Raw genomic sequence first — 17606 nt, forward strand, 5'->3', positions numbered from 1 at the left:
TCCTGCCTTAAGGTTAACTACTGCATGGATTTCCACTGCTTAAAATGATCTTCCCCATTCCCCTCTCCCAGTTAACTCCTATCACGAAATGGTTAGAAGCACAGACTATTCTGTCTGGGTGCAAGTCTTAGTTTTAATACTCATAAGCTCTGTGACCTTGGGGGAGTTTGCTACTTCTTTATGCTGCAGTTTCCTCCTCTATAAAATGAGGAAACCAATAGCACCAACCTCACAGAGTTATTCTGAGATTAAAATGAGTTACCATGTTTTTCAGACCATAAGACACACCTAAGATTTAGAGGAGAAAAACAGGGGAAAAAATCTGAAGCACAAAATGTGGTAAAATATTTAATAACACAAATAACATAATATTTCACCAATGTAAATGTAAACAGAACTCAACAACAGCATTGACAACCACTATTCCTCCCAAATGGCAGGGCGGGGGGAGTGCATCTGATAGTCCAAAATATATGGTAATTTATAATAAGATCCTAGAATAGTGCTTGGCACATAGCAATCACAATCCAAGTGTTAGCTATTATTATTATTCATTCCCCAGTTAAATGTGACTTCCTAAAGGAACACTTTTCTGACCCCCCCATCAATTTGATTCTCCTATAAGATAATCTAATCTATGATGCATTTCCTTTTGTAGCACTTATTTCAACTCAAAAGATCTGTATTTAGTTTTATTATATGTCTTTGTTTTCCACTAGATAATGATTCCAGGAACAATGTTGGTTTTGTTCAAAATGAATCACCAGTGTTTAGAATGGCACCTCAAAAATATAAGCATCTAACATAAAAATCCTTGTTAAATGACTTAATTTGAGCAAAGGCATGATGTGGCCATCAGAAATGACTAAGAGTCTCATATGACGACAGCCATTATCTAAACTGAAATCTATCCTGTGTAGAAAAGGTATATGCTTATGTTGTAAACTAGGCATAATAATACTTCAATAGCACTGACTTTAATATAAAACATTAGAATTTATTAAAATGTATATACTCCATTAATAATTTTATATTTATAAGTTTTCATAACTATGTTTCCAAAGTGTTTGGCATTAGCCTAAAATTTGGCAGGCTTCTTCTGGAAACACCTACAAAATATAATAAATCAGAGCATGCCAAAGCTTTATGATCCTATGGAATTTTGAATCATTATTTTATGCAGCAAGCCATGATGCTTCATAGAGTATCAAAGTTTCTCCCAGAGGTAATGAAGTGTATACCAAAACAATGTTTCCAATACAAATCTATTTTTTTAAAGAAATCATTAGAGACTTTTCATCCTGAAACTCTGGATCACTGCTTGAAAATAACTTCTGTTTGTTATAAAAACAATATAGTCTCATAGAATAAAATGTGCCAAAAATATTTAGGAATTATAGTGTGCCAAATATAAGTCAGCAATGTAGTGGCTTTATTTATAAAAAACAAATGTGGGACTAAGATGAACTTTAAAGAGTAGAACATATAAGAACTGTGAAATAATCTGTCTTCTAACAAATACCTGATGAACACGCCAAGAATCACTATATTGTACATACGGCCTGAATTTTATGTTTTAAATCAATAAGAAATTGAAGAGAGTACAATATTAAGAAGAAAGGTAATAAAGGCATTGAATAAGGAGAGGACTAAAAAAAGATTACATTTTTTAAAAACAAAAGGACAGGTAATTTGTGAATGCGTGATGGTAATCTGAAAGGTTACTAGAATACAGTTACTGCATCATTCGTTTACGATTCACAGTAAAAACTGAAGCCAGCTCATCACCTTTTAAATATAATATTTAAATAAATAATTATACAGTAAACCTGACAAAATATTCTATACCTAAGAAACAACATTGTTACTAGGTCACTGTGATGATCAGTCTTATAAGTCAAGATGGCTAAGCCATAGCCTCCAGTTATTCAAATTCAGGTGTTACTGTAAAGGTATTTTAGAAGTGATTAAAATCTATAAGAAGTTTACTTTAACTAAGGAAGAGTATCCAAGATAATCTGGGTGATCCTAACTCAACCACCTGCAAAGGCATTGAGAGCAGGATACAAGCTTCTCTGAAGAAGAGAGTTTATCCATGGACCACAGCTCAGCTCTTGCCCAAATGTTCACTGTATTCTGGGTGGGACATCTAGGGATTTCAGACTCACCTACCCAGCCTCTGGAATCACATAAACCAATTCCTAGCAATTAATGTCTAAGTACACATATCCTACTGGTTCTGGTTCTCTGAAGGAACTCTGAACTGGTAGAGACACTTAGGTTGAAATTATATGCAATGAAAGATCCAGAACAAATTATCTTAGAGGTCCTTAACAATTCCGTTATTCTCTACTTGAATTTCAAATCTACTAGTTAAAATAATTTTGCTCTTGATTTCACTAGTGATGGCTGAAAAATTTCTAGGTAATGAATACCAAATAAAATCAGATGGATTACAAGTTACGACCTTCACTCCATTTCTAAACACAGCTGAGATTTCAACCTCAGTAGAAAAAAGATTAATTTTTTAACTCAAGTATTTTTGTGCTATATTTGCCTTTTTATTTTAATGTTATTTTCCTCAACTTTAGTTTTATAAACCAAGATCTCAAATTCTAATAAAGTGTCCATATTCTTGAGATTAAATATTTCATCCCACTGAGTTAGCAAGAAACTAACATCACCTTGAATCAGTTTGGAACGATCTGTAGGAAACAGCGAAAGGCTGATCTCTGAGCTAACCCAGAGCATGTGAAAACATAATTTACTAAAACAGACCATGTGTCACATGTAACTCTAAACACGAAGGGGAAGGTGGGGGTGGGGGAATAACAGTGACAAGATGAAAGATATATGCATAGCAAGAACAGAATAAGCAGAGAAAAAAAAAACCAAAATCAGAATTGTTTGAAAAGACAACTGAGTGGAATTTAAACCCAAATCATATGTTGTTACATCACTAAAAAATGTGGTGAGAAGACTGTTGACTAGAAACTTTTCAAATTTTTCAAATTAGATGCACCTAAAATGACTGGGATGCTTTACAACAAATAGACCCTTACATAAACACATTTCCTAATTCAGCTGTTTACTCCTTAAACACACAACTTCTCAAGACAATGAACACTGCCAATATAAACAAGATAATCAAATTCCCTGATCTTTGACAATCACTGATATTTTCATTCCAGCCAGTGAAACTTAAACTATGAATTTTGTACATAGCCATGACTTATGTTACCCTAGAAGAGACGGTTGCTGAGTTCTAACAGCAGAGCGACCAGTGGAAGCAGAGTACCTAGCAATAGGGTGGACACGCCTTAAAGGACCTACCCAGACTACTGAGCTGGCTCCAGTACCAACAGTCTAATACTGTCCTGGGAATCATTTTCTACCTGACACTGGTAACTAAAAAGAAGTGTTCCCTAGAGGGATTATGTAGTAAGATTTTTCCTGCTCAGTATTTACAGGAGGAGCTCATGTAAGTACAGGGATAAAATAAAAGGTCAAGGAATATCTAGAAGTCTTGAGTTAACCCAAGGAAAAGAAGTGTAAGGGAAACCGGACAGAGGGTACAACCCCAGTTATATGAAGTAAAGATCTGAACAAACTTCTACACACAGTGAAAAGAAATAAAGGGTACTGGAGGAGATCAAAATGAAGTCCTAAGAACTAAGCAAAGTGGCAAGAGTTTGGGAAGACATGTGAAGGCAGGCACACATCAAATTTGCAGATGTAATATAGCAAGCGAGATTAATTATGGTCACCAGCGACAGATGATAATGTGTATATCCTATATTGCCAACCTTTGTCTGGAGTGGTTCTGAAACTGGGTCAACCTGACAGTTGAAAATTCTTCAGAGTCTGTACTTGTATGGGGCGGGGAGAGGGGTTAGAGGCATTCAGGGATTGACAATGTCAATTTTCAATGATGTAAAAAGCCCCAAATGATTTCTATCATTTTAAAACATTTAGTTAAACTCATCACAGCCATGTACTAAATGAAAACTTTAGCAAAATTTTTCTTTTTTAAACAAAAAATTTGCCAAAGTTCCTGAATTAGTCACTAAATTGTTCTGTGCCTCAATTTTCTTATCTGTAAAACGAGAATAATAATAGTTACTATATCATGGTTATGTTATGAGGATTAAACTATTAAAATAATGTAAAGCACTTAGAATACTTCCTAATACATAATAAGCACTCAATAAATAATAGGCATTAATAATATTTGTTACAAAAAACATTTTCTACACAAAGCCTATAAAACTTTCTGAACAAATATTTTTAAGACACAGCCCAGACTACTTGAAACTCTCCTTTAACCTAATTTTCAGCAAAACAATAAAGAAAATGTAGTTTGCCTTTGTTGAAACACATGGAAATGCCATTTTATAGGAAAAAAGTTTAATATCAGCAAATATACAAGATTAACTTCACAAATTATTTTATGTTAGAAAAATTAAATACATTTGACTGAGATGCATTTAAAATAATTTTAAAAATGGCACCTCAGCATGCAATTAGGCTTCCCAAAATAATTTTAAAATAATTAAAATATTGCCACCATAAGCATCTTCAAGTGTTCTATAGACTGAACATCTGTGTCCCCCACCAAAGCCACCAATGGATGGTGTCTGGGGATGGAGCCTTTGGGAGGACGTTAGGTCATGAGTGCAGAGCCTGTATGAATTGGATTAGTGCTTTTATTAACGAGGCCTGAGAGAGTTTTTGCTCCTCCCACCATGTCAGGTTACAGTGAGAGGAGGGTTCTCAATGAAGAAGCGGGCCTCATTAGACACAGGATCTGCTGGTGCCTTGATCTCGGACTTCCCAGCCCCCAGAACTGTGAGAAATAAAAGCTTGTTATTTATAAGCTACTCAGTTTCTGGTGTTTTGTTACAGCAGTCTGAATGGACTAAGATATGGGATATGGAAGAACCTGATTAGGAATATACTACTAAAATGGCAGTAAACATCTTCTTGGTAAAACACTGACTTTTTAACCAGTAGGGTTGAACTTTTCTACTCCAATTCTCTAACTGGAATCCTATATGAAAAGACTACTGCAGCTCCAAAAAAAATTAGTGACTCCTTTTTCATTTGAAGCGTCTTAGTTCAAATCACTACTTTCAATAATAAAATACAGTCCAATAGACAACTCTAAAGTTTCTTACATTATAACTTTCATTTCTTTCTAATAGAAGTGAAGAAATATGCTTAAGGATAGGTGGTTTCCTTGAAAGAGAAAATTAAAAATCCTTATTCTCAGACCTGAGAAACATAAATAATTCAAATGCAGTCAGAAAAACTCAAACGACTGGAGTTTTGATTGCAGGGCATGCATGAACAAACACACATACTGATTTCACATATTCACTGAATATTTACAACCTAACCAAGGTAACAGAGCAGAAAACATAAAATAGAGAAAACGGTAACAACTCACCATGCTTTCCTCTAGAAATATCCACATACTGGCATAGCCTGGGATGGGTGATGGTCTTAAGGATTTGAAAGCGCCCTAAAATTTTGATGGAATTTGGAGTGAGAGGAAGCCCGTTGCTTCCACACACATCATGTGGTAGAGCAGAGGCGAAGAAAGTAAAGGCACCCATTTCGGCATCCTTCAAGGGAAACATCCTGGGGTCTTAGGTCTTCCAAGATAATCTGAAAAAGTGCAGAATTTCTTTGGCAGATCAACCAGACATTAAGCCAGTGTTTGTTGCACCTTAAACATGATTAACAACAAATATATAACTCGGAGGAAATGCCACTATATAACTTGGTTATATAAACATATAAAGAAATGCCAGTCTGAACACTTCAAAGCAAAGTATATAAAGTTTAAAAATTCTAAGATTACATCAAAAAGAAAAGAAACTACCCAATCATAAATTTACATTGCAGCTCTAAATCAAAATCAAAGAATTTCAATGGCATATAAAGGAAAAGATACAGCATTTCCTCTTTAATGGTGCTTGACAGTTTTAAGTGTTTGGAGGAAGTTCATTATTGCATATTCATTTCAATAAGGCTTTTCTCTTTACCTAAAGCTTGAATAAACCACAGATTATTAAAAACTTTTCCTTTTTTTACAGATGAGAGAAATCGAGGAAAGAGAGATACCAACAAGATACTTTCAGTAACCAGGGACTCTATTAATAGTAGTAAAAATTCAACTAGATAACAGAGGCACTATAATGTTATTTAAATGACTCGTCAACTTTTGTTTTTGTGCTAGGTGTTTTACATATGATTTGTTTTAATCACCTCAAGAACCTTGACAAGTGTTACTATCTCACAGTTAGAGACTGATGTTCCATGTGTAGATCCTGGGGGGGTGGGGCAGAGGCTGGGGGGGGGGGGGGGGGGGCGGGGGGTCCTATGAGTGTGGACTCCAGAGCAAATGGTGTCCCTGAGTTGTGCAATAGAGCAGCTTGGAGATTAAGAAACTCACTCCAAATCAGTCTGACTCACATTAACACAACCACAATAAAAAAGGTCCTGAACAAAGAAACCTCTCTTGCCCAAGTATATTACTAAAAAGACATTCCATTGGCCAAGCCCTGTGTACAATCTTTCCTTCTCAGCATTCACAATAATAATCTAGAATTCTTTTTTTTAGTTAATTAATTTATTTATTCAGAGAGGGTAAGGGAGAGAGAAAGAGAAGGAGAGAAAGATCAATGTATGGTTGCCTCTCGCATGTCCCCCAAAGGGCACCTGGCCCACAACCCAGGCATGTGTCCTGACTGGGAATCGAACCAGAGGCCCTTTGGTCTGCAGGCCAGTGCTCAACCCACTGAGCTACACCAGCCAGGGCATAATGTAGAATTCTAAATTAAAGTAATAGGCCACTTTTCATGTCTGTCCAGAAACCTCATAAAAAAAATTAAACGTTTTAAAATGTATAAACTCATAACAAGAAAGAGAACAGAAAAGAGCCATGAACTGATGAAAGATTTCAATAAACCATTGTAAAGCATTTTGCATATGGGAGAGTACTGTCACGAGAAACAGAAAGGTGAAAGCTACAACCTATAGTATAAGCGAGAAATTTGCCCAGCCTCTTGAGAGTCAGAGGCTTCAGATTCAGAGAAAACAGAAAGAATGGTGAACAACAGTCAGAAGAGGGTTTAAAATGAGATGATTTGAACGGCTGAAGAACAGAAGAGTCAGCTCTGCCACCACCTCCCAACTAGGCAGTTATTTATCTCCAAGCAAAAAAAAAAAGTTCTTCCTTAAAGAAATTAAACAAATGTGATGTGAAAATTACAATAAATAGCTGTGTGAAAATTACCATAAATAGTTGCTATGGGTCTTGGTGACAAAAGCAAACTCCTCTCAATTCTGGAATCTGTAGGACCTCAGTTAAGATCTGGCTGTCTACTCAGCCTTCCTAAAACAGAATGTGCTAGTCAACAAGTCTGTCCATAAGTGCAGACCTCCTAGACGGCCTTCCCTAACTGTTAAATAACGAGCTGTCCGAGAATCATCAGATAGTTGAGGCAACAAATAAGATAAACCAAGAAAACAAAACTTCCCTGAAGGCAACCAAAACAACTTATGAGAAAAATCCAAAACCAACTCTCATATAGTCAGAAAGATTTGAGAAGATATTATATCCATTATATAAAACAGGAGATATAGAAAAACATATTTCACAAAAAAGTAAAAAGGAATTGCCAATATATATGAAAAGATAAATAACCTCATTAATATTTAAAGATGCTCATTAAAACCACATGAGCATTTATATCCACCAGATAGTAATCATTAAAAAACATGAAAATGCATAATATTAGGAGGACAGGGAGAAACAATGTAAATTGGTACAATCACTAGACAACAATTTGACACCAGTTTCCTATTCATTCCATTCCTCCAGAAACCTACACACAAACACAAGTGGACACATACAAGAAAGATCAAAATAGCATTGTTTCTATTATCCCCAAGGTGGAAACAACTTAAATATCAAAAGATAGGAGAATAGTTAAATAAATTGTGGTACATTCATATGATGGAAAAGTATACAGGAGGGAAAATAGGCAAACTGTAGAACTAGTTTGGAATGGTATATATGAATCTTAGAAATAAAGAGTAGGGGGAAAAAGTCACACAAAATCTATGGCAATATAATCATAAAATTCAAAACAAGAAAATCTAAATAATAAATAACTCAGGAACACCTACCTGTAAAATAGGGATATATTTAAAAAGTAAAGGAATTTTTTAAAGCACACTTGCAGATTGGAGTACCACTGCATAAAAAGCAGGAGTGAGACTAGGAAAGGACCCATAAAAAGCTCCCAAACTCTGGAGTAATAGGCTAGTTCTTAATTGATGGGTTAGTGGATATTCACATTGTTATTATGCTCCACAGTTTCTATATTATATATGTCCATCTACAGCTGTATGTGATCTATATACCACATACTTGTACATTTTTAAAAATTATGTTTAAGTTTTAAAATGAAAAATTAAATACAACGAACTGCTGCTTAACAAAGGCCAAATATTCAATAGAAAAAGGACAATCTTTTTAAGAAATAGTGCTGGAACGACAAGATATATATATAGAAAAAAAATCAACCTCAACCCCTACATTTGAGACAGATTATAGGCCTAAATGTAAAAGTTAAAACTGTAAGTCTTATACAAGAAAATATAACAATATCTTTGCAAACTTAGGCTAGATAAAGAATTCTTAGACATGTTAAAAAAAGGACTAATCATAAAAGATGAACTTGATAAAATGGACTTCATCAAAATTAAAAATAAAAAAGGCACTCTTGATAAAATAAAAATCAGACCCAAATATAAGAAAAATATTATATATGACAGTTGTACCAAATATATTCATATGTATATACATATGTATAATAAACTTGTATCAAAAATATAGAAATAATGCATACAATTGAATAATAAAGACAAGTCAATAAGAGACTGGGTAAAAGTCTGAAACATACACTTTCACAAAGGAGAGTGAGCATACGCATAGTCAATAAGCACAGGAAAATGTTCTCAACAGCATTAATCAGGGAAGTGCAAATTAAAACCACAGCACACCATTGCACACCTTCCAGAGAGCTACATTTTCAGTGACTGGAAATACAACTGTCAAGGAAAACATGGAACTGGAGCTTATATTTTCCTGCTGGTGAGAGCGTAAAATGACAAAGTTATTTTTCCAAAATAACTTTGGAAAATTGTTTGGAAAACTTTCTAAAGTTAAAAATACTCCAAGTTTATGACTCAGAAATCTCACTCCTACTAAGAAGAAAAATAAAAATTTTGCCCATAAAAATACTTGTATTAGAACGTTTCTTGTGGTTTTACTCCTAACAGCCAAAAACTGGAAGCAGTGCACACATCACACAATTGAGTGGTAAACAAATCATGCCCTATTCATGCAATGGAATTACATTCAACAACAAAAAAGGAACGAACATGCCAAAATGTGGATGTACCTCAAAAACATCATGTTAATGAAAGAAGTAGACATAGAAGAGTTCATATCCTATGGCTCCATTTAAATGTAGTTCCAAAACTTCAGTTCTAAACTGTAGTGATAAATGTGAAAACACAGTGCCTTGAGCCAGGAGGAAGGAAATGGTCAGGGAAACGTAGGAACTTTTTAGAGTACAGCAAATGTTCTACATTTTGATTGGGGTGCTGCTTGTCATATGGATATTTATGTGTATAAAATGAATCAAACTGGTTAATTAAGATTGGTAGACTTTAATGTATATTAAATCAAAATAAAAATAAAAAATAAAAACTATTAAGAGAATATGAGAAAGGAATAATTAAAAATGAGTGCTTGATGTGATGATCAAATTAGACAAAAATGTTGGAAAATAAATTTGAGATGATTGCTTAGAACATGGGGCAAAAGGGCAAATAGATAAAAACATAAGACAATACACACAGAGAATCAAGCCAACAATCACCTTAATGAGTTTCAAAGAAAGAGGCGGGGAGGAGAATAAATATAAAAAAGCAGAACAGGTGAAAATTCCCCACAGATGAAGGGAAACATACCTACAAATTAAAAAGTCTTATAATTTCAAGGAGGATAAATGAAAAACAACTCACATTGAGACATTTATTCTACCCCTTTTAAATGAGCTCATTTCAAGGAGAATAAACTCACATCAACACTGGATAAATTTTCAAAGCATCAAGCATCACTAAAAGCTTTAATCATTTCTGAGAGCAAACAAAGAGTTCTGGCATCAAGAAATTAATATCAGACTGGCATTCTCATCTTCTCAGAAGGAACAATGAAAGTTAGAAGATGGTAAAATCAGGAAAGATTTAGTGTCTATACCTAGCAAAACTATCAATTATAACAACAACATAATTTACAGCTATGCAAAAATTAACAAATATAATTACCATCCACATACCTTTTATAAATAAGTTTCTTTAGGATGAATTATACCAAAACAGAAGGGAAAATGAAATAATAGCTGTTTAGTTAGGAAACACTACAATTTACCCCAGAGTTCAATGAATATAATCCAGGAAAGAAACTGTACTAAAGCACTAGAACACAATCTATTAAAATCAAACAGAAAGTGATTGGGATGTAAGGGGAAATGTTCTAGCAAAGAAAGGAAATGGAGCCTTCTCAAACAAAGAAGGAGATGTGGTGAAGAAAGCACAAAATGGGAGGACTTGACCAAGAAAGCATATGTATCTCTTCCTGCAGAGAAATCAGAAAGTCCTTTGTGAAAGTGATGAGATTTTGTAGCATGTAAACAAAGCAAACACATGCAGTTAAGAAATATAAATATCATATAGTTTCTCACTAGAGAAACTATAAGGAAAAGCCCAGCTAAGGGAATGGATTTCTTTTCTAAAGTGGTAAAGAAAAAGGTAGAGTCACTGCTTTCCTCATTTTACCAAATAAGGAGCCAAAATATTTTTGAAAATTGCTGTGAAAAAAATTGAGCGTACTTTTATTTAGAAATACAACTAACCCATATGAAAACTAAAAATTGATAACTACTCAAACAATTGGAAATGAGAGGTTGTGGATGATGTGGACTATATTAAGGCTATTTAGAAAAGAATTATAGTTTAAATAATTATTCAATAAACAAGGTTAAAAGTGGTTATTTCTAAAAAACAGAACTGAGAGAGGGAAGGAAGGCACTAAATGGTTGCATTTTCTTATGCAATCCTTCTACAATAATTGATTAAAATTAGATTCTGTAACTTAGACAACTAAAAGTTAAATAATCAAATAAAATGTACATGATTTAAAAAGGTACATTAGTTAGCATAAAACATTTCATCATTGTTCTTGTTTAACTACCTCCTAGATGGGTGCACAAAAAGGCCCACCATGAAATACACACACAGATTTTCTCCCTTGGTGAGTGGAAGAAAGGTTGTGAATAAAAACAGATGAGATGAAAGATTAGTTGAAGAGTAACAACAATGTAAAGAATTAGGTTTGAAATTTCATTCATTCAGCAAATATCTTGAAGATTCTAAGTCACGTGTTTTTCCAGTTGTAAGGCTAATTATAGTGAAAGACACAATCTGTGTCCTCAAAAGAACTTGGAGTTGAAATGACTCGAACTGGGACATAAAGGCCAAAAATGGGCAAAAAGATGACTTTATCATGAATAAAAGTTTGCAAAACTCATTTATTTTATATACTTCCCCTCAATAAATTCTTTCTGTCCCAAACAAAAACAGGGACACTGGGGCCTTGAAAAAGCAACAAGTGACAGTTCTAAAGAAATCCCCACTTGTTCACTTTTTTCCACTCCACAAGGAAAGTACATCTCAGTATTTAACTAAACGTTTGCATTCCAGAAACAAACCAAAGCAAGTGTTCATATCGGTGATGAGTAAGGGACAGCCATTTCTACATTCTCTACCCTCTTTAAACCTTGCTTTGAAACAGGGACATCGGGGTTACTTTCAGAGGACTGAGGCTAACGTGTGTAGGCGGAAGGCGAGCTGCAGCTTGGGGACGGGAGCAGCGCGGAGCGACTCGCGACCCCGCAGGTCGGCTTGACTACTCACTGAGGATAGGGAAGGCGACTGGCTGCACCTGCCTTTCCTCTACTTCCCACCAGCCCCACCCACTACGACAAATACGAGTGGGAAACCCAAATACCTGCCTCTGAGTCTAGGGACGCGGGTGGACACAAAGACAAGGGGCTGGAGCTTCTACACAGGGCCCCAGGGCTGTCGCTGTAGCTGGTGTCGCCGCTACTGCTTAGTGCACCAGGCCCTGCATTTCAGGGTCTGCTACAAAAGGAGGCTCCTGGAGCACCCGGAGCTCAGAGCGCCCTTTGCCCGCGAGCAACATCAGCAGAGATCCCCAGCTAAGAACCCAGCGAGGCTCCCAGCCAGTCCCGCTACAGTGACAGGTCCCAGCTCTCGCCCCACCCTCTGCTCTTCCTCTGACCTCACAGCCTTCGCGCCACAACATTGATGAAGGACCCCGACGTCCGGAGTCTTGCCCCTTGCTCAACCCAGCGACAAAATGTCGCTATCAAGGAAGAGATACAGGTGGTTGGCGTTACAGCAAGGAAATACTGGAAGCGTGGTGTGGATGCACAGAGGAAGGGGACAGCACAGAGTCTGTGAAACGTTCAGGCGATTAGTTGGGACACCTCCTTGGGTCCTTTCTCACTGCCTTGGGGTGCGTCGGACGATTCCTGCCTGCTCCCTGCTGAGGCTACCCTGGTGGTGTCCTGGGACGCTGATTTCATGTGAGTGATGCTTGTGGAGGGTCCTACGGAAGGCGGGTTGTGATCGTAGGAGTCCCCTTCTCTGGCTTGGCCCCAGGCCATGAGACCTGGCCTGTAGGTACTAGTTGGGAAGGCCGCTCACACAAGCACTGATCTAGGCGTGGGGAAGTAGGGAAGAACTCGGACCTTTCGAAGGGGCCAGGCTTGAGAAATGGGATGCGGGGCGGAGGGAAACGATGCTACTGTATATTCACAAACGTGCTTACTTTAGTGTGTTAAAAGACTGTCAGCGGGCATGGTGTTAGCGTGGGGGCAGACGGCAATCCATTCATTTATTAAGCACCCGCAGCGTTCTCCGGGTAAAGAACAATGAACAAACCAGACTAAAAGCCCTGCCTCCATGTAGTTAACATTTTATTGAGGCGAACGTATACTAAATAAAGTTAAGAAAAGCACTGTATTTTAGGTTATTATGAGTGCTGAAAAGCAAAATAAAGCAGCGATAAATTGAAATTTTAGTGTGAGCAGGGAAGCACTGAAAAGATGATTTTGCAGTAGAGAGCTGACAAGTGAGAGAATTAACCATGCAGAAATCTTACTGAAGTGCAGTCAGGCAGAGCAACCAGCAGCCAGAGCTGTGAGGCAGAAACCCCCAAACAGGAAGACTGTTGTGGGTCAGAGTTGTGTGAAGTGGTTAAACTCGAGAAAAAAATCAGAAACCAGGAGCAGATCATAAAGGATCCCAAGGGCATCTAAGCCATTGGAGAATTTGCAGCAGTGGAGTGCTAGAACCTGACTTCCTTATCCAATTAAAAATGGGCAAAAGACCTGAATAGACACTTCTCCAAGGAGAACATACAGGTGGCCCATACACATGAAAAGATGCTCCACATCATTAGTCATCAGAGAGCTGCAAATCAAAACCACAATGAGATACCATCCTACACCTGCAAATGGCTCTCAGTAGATCAACAAACAACCAGTGCTGGCCAGGTTGTGAAGAAAAGGGAACCCTAGTGCACTGTTGGTGGGAATGCAGACTGGTGCAGCCACTGTGGAAAACAGTATGGAATTTTCTCACAAAATTTAAAATGGAACAGCTTTTTGACTTAGTGCTTTATCTTCTGTTAATGTATCCAAAGAATCCCAAAATATCAATTCAAAAGAATATATGCACCCCTGTGTTCATAGTAGCTTTATTTACAATAGCCAAGAGTTGGAAACAGCGTAAGTGCTCATCAGTAGTTTTGAGTGGGTAAAAAACTTACAACAAATCTGAGTGGTACACTTATACAATGGACCACTATGCTGCAGTGATATAAAGGAATTGTTACCTTTTGTGACAGCATGGATGGAACTGCTAAGTGAAATAAGCCAGGCAATTAAAGACAAACACCGTGTGATTTCATGCATAAGTGGAATCTGATGAACAAAATAGTTTAAGCAAAATAGAATCAGAGGCACAGAAACATGGAACAGACTAACAGCTGTAAGAGGGGAGGGAAGTGATGGGGACTGGTTGAAAGAAGGTGAAGGGATTAGACAACACATATGCATCATGATCCATGGACTTGAACAAAAGTGTGTGGATTGACTGGGAGCAGGGAGTGGGCTAAGGGGAGGGGAGCAGCAGGAAAATTCAGGACAACCGGAGTACCATAAACAACAAAAACAATTGAAAGGAAAGAAAGGATCTGGCCGGCTGCAGTCAAGATAGACTGCAGGGGACAGGGTGGAAGAAAGATTGTTAGGAGGCTTCTACAGTAATCCACAGGAGAGATGATGGTGGCTTGACTAGGACTGCTGAGAAATGGCCAATCATAGTCTTAGTGTTTTTAATTTTGGTATGTAAGAGTATTAATGAATGGTGACTTACTTTTCTTTAATTAGGTTTTGGAAAAACTTAAAAATGAATTGTAGTGTAAGTTTGGAGTGACAAATACAAGTTAAAATCATGGCTTTGCCATTTATTATTTGAATGGATTTAGACAAATTATATAATTTCTCTGAGTTTCTCTGTAAAATGGAAATATCGAGTTATAAAGGTTAAATGACTATGTACTATACCTGCCTCATTAAAGTAGTGGCTATTGTTAGTTGTGTTCTTATGTAAGTGGAGGTGAAAAGGCAGCCACATGCTGACGCTAACAACCTCAGGGAGGGCTGCATGGCAGGCCCTACAAACTCAGACTAGAAGTAACCGCTGGGATGGTCTGAACATAAAAAGTCCTAACTAAATGGTGGTCATGGTGGGTAGTCACATCCTAGGTCTGTAGCTTTCTTGACAAAGGTCAGTTTTTACCTTAAGTGAGCCTGTCTATTGTCTTTTTGCATCTAAGATAACGTACCTTTGTCAGTCAAAGAAATCTTTTTTCCCAGACCCCCGCAGACTGCAACCTCCAGTGGAGTATGATACCATAGAAACTCTGTTTTATTTTTTTATCCAATCCCAGAGACTTCCCTACTTTGCTTTCTCCCACCCCCTTAATCTAATGGATTTTACGTACACCACTTCCTTAGGCATCTTACTTTGATTCTAATGTATAGAATATGCTATAAAACTGCCATTCTCCAAAACATTCTTTTTCATTTTGTTGAGATATTGCTTCCTGGCAATATAGTCAGTTTAGCGCAAATAAACTCACAGACGTTCTTTCAGATTTGGACGTTTATGTCAACATAAGAAAGATAGTGGTGAGTGCAGCTGTGGGGGGGGGGGAAGGGATGGTTAAATCCTTTTGAAGAAAATCTGAGCCAGGTTAAAGATGACCCTGTTGTGTGGTAAGGGGGCTGTGGGAAACGAACCTTCCCTAGACATACCCCTTTTAAAATGTGCCAATTTCACTGGACAGGAAGGTTTTTGATGTTAATAGCTAGTTTTTGAAATACACGGATTGCCCTCTTACAGCTGTCCCTCATACCTCACCTCTGCTAGCCATCCTTTAAATCATTTCAGACCCCAAGTGCCCTCATAAAGGGGACAGTCATAAAGGGAAAACAATCAAGAATAAATACAAATTTCCAGTTACAAAGATTGTCATGTGGATGTACAGCATAGTGACTATAGTTAATAATTCTGTATTACATATTTGAAAATAGGTACGAAAGTGGAATTTGAAGATTGTCTATAAAAGAAAAAAATTTAGCAGCTATGTAGTTGAAGGATGTTAACAGGACTGTTGTGATCGTTTTGCAATATACTGCATACAAATATCAGATCATGTCATGTGTCTGAAACTACTGTAGGTAGTGTTACATGTCAGTTACACCTTAATAAAAAATTTTACAAAGTTTTAAAGTCACACAGCTGATTGGTGGCAGAACCAGAATTTCAACTCATTCCCTGACTACAAGATAAGTAAATAAATAAATATGAACTTTCATAAGAAAAACATAATTTTTATCTTTCTATATTTTGGTAGAGGTTGCTAAAAGGTCCCTGGATTACTGGTGGTGGCTGCTGCTATATATTTTGAGTGTCTCTAGGTTGCATTGTTTTCACAGAACTTAATTTTATTATTTACCTTTTAAAATTCTGACTTTTGACTGATAAATCCTAACAGGAGTTTTAACCTAGTTCTGAAAAGTACCGTATTTTGTAGCATTGTAATAAAGATGTTCTCAGAGTGGGGTGACTTGGCAGTTAGATTGAAAAGCAAATGGAGGAAAGAAGTTTGAAATGTAAGAATACGGATGATAAGAGAAAAAAGTGATTCAGATTACTGTCTTTATCAATTCTAATATGCCCATCTTTTTCATGTTTACATTTCCAAAATAGTGGTATAGTTTATAGTTTTTGATGTCTTCAAATCACTGTAGCCTAAGTGGCAGTTGTGACTTAGTTGTCAGTGCCCACACTTATATAAACTTGGTCATAACTGTTAATATTGTCATCAGCTGATTTAAGTATACATTTGATACATACTTATGGAGTTTAATTTCTATTTTAATTATCATTTAAAAAATGATTTATTATTAAAATGAAAAGTTCTTGTCCATACAGAAATACAGGGAAACGAGGGATGGAAGCCAAAAATAGAGCTAAATTTAAAAGAGGTTGTTCAGTAAATGATACAGGATATAACTAAGTCATAAGAAAACACTGGTTTAGGCAGCAGTGTTTTCTTTGTATGAGTAGTACATAAAATAATAGAGCATCTTAGATTTGATGAAATAACGGCACTTTGAGTGTCTTAGAAGAATATAATTTTTACCTATTTGCAATTCTGAAAGTGAAACCGGTGTGTGGGGAAGCAGAAAGACAATTTCAAATTTTTGTAGAGTTCCTATACTATGAAGTAAAATTTTAAATCTGTGCTTAAAACTTCCATTTCAAAACAATGGATTATGGACTATTTGTTTATATTTAGTTCCTAACATTGAGAGCCTGCAGCGGGGGATTTGTTATTTAAAAGAAATTACTGGCAGTTTAGAATCGGAGCGGGGAAGATCAGTGAGGAGATTGCTGAAGTGAAGGGAAGCCATTTAGAAATGATAAGAATTTCAGAAATAGTCTTTTATATGTGTGTTTTAATGATGAAGATGTCTAGATTCACATAAGTGGTCAAATCAGCTTCAACTCTTAGGAAGTTTTTATGATTAGAGGCATCTAACAATGGCTTTTTAGATTTGATGAAATACAATAAACATTAGAAAGACAATATAAAGGGGCAGAATAATTCAGATAATGCTCTTCAAAAGCTTTTTGTCATAAAAATATGTTTATTTTACTTTTTTAATTTAATAAAAGGGAAAAAGAAGTTCTCAATGTCCTCTCACCAGTTTTAACATACTCGTGCTATTTTGTCTCTCTGAATGTGTTACATTTATAATTACTGTGCATGTAATTAAGTATATGTACTTTAATCTCATTGT

The 17606-nt window shown here is 36.4% G+C and overlaps 2 protein-coding genes across 4 annotated transcripts in view; one reads left to right on the plus strand and one right to left on the minus strand.

Moving 5' to 3' along the window:
• TBCK (TBC1 domain containing kinase) overlaps positions 1-12416 on the minus strand; it is a 186122-nt gene extending 173706 nt beyond the window's left edge. Inside the window, exons 1-2 of one of the 3 annotated variants that reach the window (XM_037154438.2) lie at positions 12156-12416; positions 5450-5670 (exon numbers count right to left, since the gene is read on the minus strand). In XM_037154438.2, coding sequence (XP_037010333.2) covers positions 5450-5642 — 193 coding nt within the window. In that variant the 5' untranslated portion in view covers positions 5643-5670; positions 12156-12416. Of the gene's footprint in view, positions 1-5449; positions 5671-9479; positions 9545-12151 lie in introns of those variants that run through there. The other 2 variants (XM_037154439.2, XM_053657031.1) reach the window with 2 other exon arrangements.
• A 256-nt stretch (positions 12417-12672) lies between these two features.
• AIMP1 (aminoacyl tRNA synthetase complex interacting multifunctional protein 1) overlaps positions 12673-17606 on the plus strand; it is a 33296-nt gene continuing 28362 nt past the window's right edge. Inside the window, exon 1 of the mRNA XM_037154445.2 lies at positions 12673-12752. Within this exon, the coding sequence (XP_037010340.2) occupies positions 12751-12752 (2 nt within the window). The 5' untranslated portion in view covers positions 12673-12750. The remainder of the gene's footprint in view (positions 12753-17606) is intronic.

Source organism: Artibeus jamaicensis, unplaced genomic scaffold (assembly GCF_021234435.1).
Source record: "Artibeus jamaicensis isolate MK-2021 breed Jamaican fruit bat unplaced genomic scaffold, CSHL_Jam_final scaffold_3222, whole genome shotgun sequence".
Lineage (NCBI taxonomy): Eukaryota > Metazoa > Chordata > Mammalia > Chiroptera > Phyllostomidae > Artibeus > Artibeus jamaicensis.